At 39.4% G+C, this 6,314-nt stretch overlaps 1 protein-coding gene across 1 annotated transcript; it reads right to left on the bottom strand.

Moving 5' to 3' along the window:
• Nucleotides 1–1,033: 1,033 nt before the first annotated feature.
• On the bottom strand, nucleotides 1,034–6,314 carry LOC125479743 (myosin-11-like). The gene is made up of 8 exons (XM_048589538.1): nucleotides 5,846–6,314; nucleotides 5,391–5,591; nucleotides 5,183–5,305; nucleotides 5,053–5,090; nucleotides 4,855–4,951; nucleotides 2,250–4,655; nucleotides 1,946–2,083; nucleotides 1,034–1,584 (listed from the first exon to the last, which is right to left on the bottom strand). The coding sequence occupies exons 1-8, from the start codon at nucleotides 5,921–5,923 to the stop codon at nucleotides 1,333–1,335; spliced, it is 3,333 nt and encodes a 1,110-aa protein (XP_048445495.1). The 5' UTR covers nucleotides 5,924–6,314; the 3' UTR covers nucleotides 1,034–1,332.

Genomic DNA, 6,314 nt, shown 5'->3' with positions numbered 1-6,314 from the left:
GAATCTTGTGGATAGCGAATTTGATACCAAATTAGGTTGTCTATTGTGTAGCTTAGTCGAACTCCCCTTCCTTTGGTGTAAAAATATCAATGTACTAAAAAAACAAATTATTAAGCTTATTACAGGAATTAAAAATATAGTAAAGGTTCAACTCTTTTTTTTTTTTTTTTATTAAAGTAGCTTTTGGCTGCTTTTGAAAGTTGTTATCTAAAGACGATTGCTTTTAAAATAAATAGTATATTTTATTTTTACGAAACATTTTTTTACAGCTTAAGTTTAAAGTGACGCAATTTTTAATGATAAAAAACAATATCAAACTGGGCCTCAGTCAGGCTAGAATTTGCAAGTTAAATTGAAGCAATCAATCGACGCCGCAGCATGTCTTAGTCTGATTAATGAAAATTGGCGCCGAAATTTCCAAGTATGTGACATCGACGTTCACTCTATGGATGAAATCGCTTGTGATACAAGGAAACGGATGCACCGCATTTGATGCAAAGGGTCAAGTTGTGTATCGGATCGATAACTATGACGACAACAAACACAGCGACAAAGTTTCTCTCATGGATCTCCGCGGCAAGCTTCACCTTACGATATTTGAGAAGAAAACGTGTGGTTTCCCAAGTTGGAAGGGCTATGAAAGCAATCATAAAATTAGTGCTCAACCGTGTTCTTTTCTTCATTTAATGAACTTAAATGTCTGTTGATCTTGACTCGGAGCATTGTATATCTTCTGCAGCAGATAAGCATGCATCGGTAGGAGTAGGACAACAGAGAAAGCAACAGGTTGTTAGCAATTGCAAAAATGGCAAATTAGCAGCATCTGAAATTTTCTTTATATGCAACTAGACTTCATCTGGAGGAGAGATTACTCAAGCACAGATTCTAACATGTAACCGACTGTATATCTTCCAATTTGAAGTACCTAACCGACCCAAATACAACTGAACTGATGAAGTTTAACCGAAGATTTGCCTAATGCCGGCCAAAGGAGTACGGCATACAATACAGATTGAATCAGAAAGCAAGAAACTTGGCCATAAAACTGCTGCACTCTCGCCCAGAAGTGCAAAAACCATGTATATATGAGATTGTAAAACTCTACTTATGCTAATATGATATAAATTGTCATATATATTGGACATGGAAAGATTGATAAGCTTTAAAAGAATTACAATAAAAACAAGGGCATGGACGTCAAAGCTAGGTAAAACTGAAATGAAGCCAATGGGGCAGACACAATGAACTATCAGGTCTGGACTTTTGGTGTAAGCATACCTTGCTGTTTCGACTATACATGGTACTACGGTTCCAGTAATCGAAAAACAGTTATTAGCTCCTCTTGGAATTTTTGAGGTTGCGTATTGTCATTACGAGCTGTTGTCTTTCACCTTCAACCACTGCGAATTTGAGACTTATCTCCGAATATCTTTCTTGCATATCTTTTAGTTCGCTTTCCATTGATATATTCTTCTCCTTCAGTGATGCTAATTCAGTTAATAAGTCGCCGTACCTGCTATCAGCAGTGGAAAAACTTGGTTCTTGCTCCAATGCAATCTCATCGCTAGTGGCATCTTTAGCTACCTGTATGATAAAGATGATTTCACCAATCATTACAGATATAATATGACATCATTTAAAGGCAAACAGAGAAACAGAGAGATTGGACAATAAGAAGCAAAAGCCACTAGAGGGGAGTGGAGAAGAACTAGAACAAGAAGAGCGTAACCTCGACGTTATGTTCTTAATCAATAAGCCCCGCATGTGAACTCTTATAAACGATATAATAACCAAACCTCATAAGCTTGCGCCTAGGCATAAAACCTCAATTTTGTATTTTACCTTTAGAAAAATATAGTTATATACACAATTTTTTCTTGTATCCATCATAATCGAATTTAAGCACCGTATCAGATGCATTGCACAATATGGAAGGTTTGCTTACCATTTGAAATGCACTATTCTGATTTATTTCTTCCACCCTGCTCTCTAATTCTTCGATTATGTTCTGAAGATCCTTTTCCTTCTCCAAAAATGCAGCAGTTGAGGTTTCCAAAGCGGTTTCCTTTGATTTTATTTGTCCCTGAAAAAAGTCAAAAGTTCAGAAGTTGAGACGCAGGTTTTGAAGTTCGCAAAGACTATGCTGTGTCATTCTTACAATTATAACTAGATCTTCTGTTGGTTTATGTTTCGTAAAAAAGTTCTATACCAAAATTGTTTCAATATACTGTTTGCAATTTAAATTTTACCTCAAGCAATTTTATTCTCTCTTTCATACTTGCAACCTCTTTCGAACCACGAGCAACTGGCAAAGACTTATTGTTTCTCTGAGTAGTTTTAATTCCATCAGAAACTATTGCGCGCCCATTGCTTTCCTTGAGCTTCTTTTCAACGGTAGTGAACGCATCTTCCTTCTTTTTCAGGTCAGCCTTAAGCTGAAATACCTGCTTTCTAAGTTTCTCTTTCTCTACCTCATCCTCATATATAGCATGTTTAAAGTCCTTACACCGAGCTTTAAGCTCTTCTGTCTCCGACTTTAGGAGTCCAATTGTTACCTCCTTTTCATCTTTGAGATGCTGCATTCTATTCAAACCCTCCAATGACTTCTCTGCTTCCTTCTTAAGAATAGAAATTGTACCTACCAGCTCATTTCTTTCCACATTTCCTCTTAGTATCCGCATTTCAGCTTCCTCAATTGATTTCTTCATTTGTTCCAACTCAGCTCTCAAATTTTTGCTTTCCTCCACTTGCCCAGAAAGGCTGTTATTCTCTGCCGTAAGCCTTTCAATCTGAGATTTGAGCTGTAAGATAACCTGGGAGAGATTTCCCTTTACTTCTTCCTCTTGTTTCTGCTGATGGCCGAGCTGCTTGGTATTGTCCTCCATTTCCAATACAATCTCTTCGATCTGTCTGGTTTTCTCGTCTAAGTGGCAAGAGAGCTTCTGCAACCTTGTCTCGTAATCATTTCTAACTTCCTGGAGCTCGTCCTTCGTTTTTTGGAGCATTTCTTCTAGTTGACTCTTCTGCGCACACAATTCACTGGCTTCTGCCATTGCTTTCAAAGCTACCTTTTCATTTACATCAAACATTGAGGCCATCTGCACTGAGAGTCTTCGAAATTCTTCCTGAAGCCTCTCAGCTGTATTAGCATTTTTTGATCTAGTTTTTCGCAGTGCCTCCTCCGCTCGGATGGCTCTTTGCTCCTGCTCAACTTTGGCACATGTTACAGCCTCTAAATCAGCTTCAAATATTTGTGCCTGCTTCTCCAGTTCTTCCTCCAAGCTTCTGATATGGAATTCAAGTTCCTTTATGGTAGCCAACGTATTCGAAAATTCTTCTGACTGCTTTTTCAGTTCCGTTTCCAAATCCTCAACTCTGGCACTTGTCACACCCTCTAAATCAGTTTTAGACACTTGTGCCTGCTTCTCCAGTTCTGCCTCCAAGCTTTTGATATGGGACTCAAGTTCCTTTATGGTAGCCAACGAATTTGAAAAATCTTCAGACTGCTTCTTCAGTTCTGTTTCCAAATCCTCAACTTGGCATTCGAGTTCATTTATGCTAGCAGAGGGAGACGAGCATTCGTACTGCATCTTAAGTTGTTCTTGCAGTTGGCTTTGCTCTAGTTTATATGAGATGTCATGGTTTTCCTGTTTCAGTATCTCATAGTCCAGTGCAAGCTGCTCCATTTGCATCTCGAGCTCATCTTTGTCTCTCCTATAGATTTCTATTTCACCATAGAGTTCGGCAATCTGTTTCTCGAGCATGTGTGTTTTCTTGGCATTGCTGTGCTCCTGAACAAGATCCTCCAGCTCTAATTGCACCTCATCCTCACTTGTCCCACCTTTAGAGATGGTTGCCTTCAACCCGGCAGCTTCCCTGCAGGATTCTGGCCTGTTGGAAAGATTGGCTATTTCACTATTTTTCTGCTCCAAAATTTCTTCCAGGTCTCGTACTGCAAGAATTAAATCAGAATTTGATTCTTGCGTCTTCTGGAGCTGTAAACGGAGATTGAAACTCAGGTCCTTTTCATAACTCAATTCTTGTCTAATTTCATCAACAAGAGCCTGCAGATCCCCGCCTTCTAACTGGAACCTGTTTCTAATTTTTGCATCATCCATACGTTTCTGAAAGGACTTTAGTTTCTCACATTCCGCCTTGAAAGAATCTCGTTCCTCTTTCAAGCTAATGACTTCTCTTGAAAGATCCTGCCCCCTTTTGCTCTCCTTTACTATCTGCTTCCTTAATGTTTGTAATTCTAGCTCTGACATATCTGCCTGTCTAGCTAGAACAACAAGATCAGCCTTTAGCTTTTCAATATCGTCATCTGAAGACTGTTGAGACCGTTCTCTTGGAAGGGTGTCATGAGAACTCTTTGTTGAGCAATCAGTACTTACTCCATGTTCTGAACCTGCAGACCATGCCCATTGTGATCGCTGATTGTCATCATAGGTTGTTGTTCGGGTATAAACAGCATGTTGATGTTGTACTGAGGTGTGACTCAAAGACGACAAAAAGTTGGAAGGATCTCTTGATCCAAGTTCTCGCGGAGTATCAAGTCCAGAGCCGCTATCAGAACTTGACAACGTTATGTCAGATCCAATGGATGCTCTGCGGTTGAGCTCTGCAATTTGGGTGGTTCTATTAATCCCCTCATCCTGTGAATTGACATGAAAACTTTTTAAAAAGTAGAAAGAAGACGTTTGCATTAAACGAAAAATGAATTTTACTACCACCTATCCACCCAGCCTCCAACCATCTCAACGGAAAGAAGCAATAACTTTGAAAAACAATAACGAAATGAAAACTTTTCAACAGAAAAACAAATGACATTTGAAGCTTTAAGTGAAAACTCACAATCGAAACGCTTTCATCCGTATCCTTATTGCTTAAGAGGTTCTTGAAGCTTCTATCCGGGGATTTAGCATTTGCATCTTCGCCGCCTTCTACCTCTCTTCAAAATTTCTCCAACAAAACAAAATAAAAAATCAGATGACATAAAATGGAAAACTTCAACAAAAAATAAAGAACATAACCACAACATTTTGTATATACCTCGGATCAACATTTGCTTGCAACCTTTGAATGGTAACCTATTCGAAAACATAAACAAGAGTTCGATAAGAAACAGCAATCAAACGGTTGTCCAACATTCAACAATTTGACAAAGTGGGAGAGTACTAACATGCATAATTGCATTAGAATTTGAATTCTTGAGGGGGAGAGATACACAGGACGATTTAGTAGCCTCGGCATAGTCAGCAAAATCGACAGAAACCTCCCCAAGAACACTAGCCTTGGACGGTCCCTACACAAACAGAACACAACCAAATCAGATACTCATAAACAGAACCAAATGCTCACTACACAAAATCTAACAAAACAATTCATACAGCTGAGACAACAAAGTTGTAGACACTCTCTTTGATCTTCCCGGTTCTTGGCTCGCGGACGAATTTAACTGTTTCATAGACCGGATTCTCCCATCGACAATTCCCGTCACGAACTGTAGCTTTATCTGATTTCACAGTTGGCTTCCCCACATCCACAGGAACCACAGATACCAGCAATGCATCCACACCCAACTGTGTCACCTGAAATCACAAAACCAAACACTACCTTACATATAATCCTCCGGAAACCTCAATCACATTCACACACACACACACACACACACACACTCTTTAATTGCATATGAATTTTCCAACTTTTCTGTTTTTAGACACTCAATGGTAGAAAAATATTGTTTGTGTTTCATTTCCTGCATTTTCTCAGCCACCAAACAAACCCAATCGGGAAAAAACAATCAAAAAGCTTGAATTTCAATGGACATTGAGTTTAGACCAACCTGAGTTGCACGGAACTGCAGTTTGAAGACTTCTTTGATCCTGCTCTTGTCGGTTCTCCATCTCGCCGACTTGAACATTTTACACTAACTCAAAAACCCACAACAAGCCTCACCGGAACTCCAACACTCACCGGAGTTCCGGCACAATCCGCCGGAAAATCGCCATTTCTGCAGTAACCAACTCCCACTGAGAACCAAGCTCTGTGCTTTTCAAGTTCTAGCTCATTGGCTTAAAAAACAGAGTATGAAAACAGAGTGTGGTCGGTTGAGTTGACTCGGTTAGACCAGTGCGAGTTCGACTCGGTGGAATGGATTTCAGAGAAGCTTGGAGTCTTGGACTGTCCGTTTTGGGAAATGGGTTGGAAAATATGTAACAAAAGAGAAGAAAACGAAGCAGATCTGGAGAGCTTTTTCTTCTCTCTTTGTAACAATCTTTGGGAAAGAGATGACACATGTATTCTAACTTTTT

This window comes from the organism of the source record quoted next, unplaced genomic scaffold (genome assembly GCF_019419815.1).
Source record: "Pyrus x bretschneideri cultivar Hongxiangsu unplaced genomic scaffold, Pyrus_bretschneideri_v1 Contig3, whole genome shotgun sequence".
In the NCBI taxonomy this organism is placed as follows: Eukaryota; Viridiplantae; Streptophyta; class Magnoliopsida; order Rosales; family Rosaceae; genus Pyrus; species Pyrus x bretschneideri.
The sequence above is the reverse complement of the archived record's forward strand: the minus strand, read 5'-3'. Positions and strand labels throughout refer to the sequence as shown.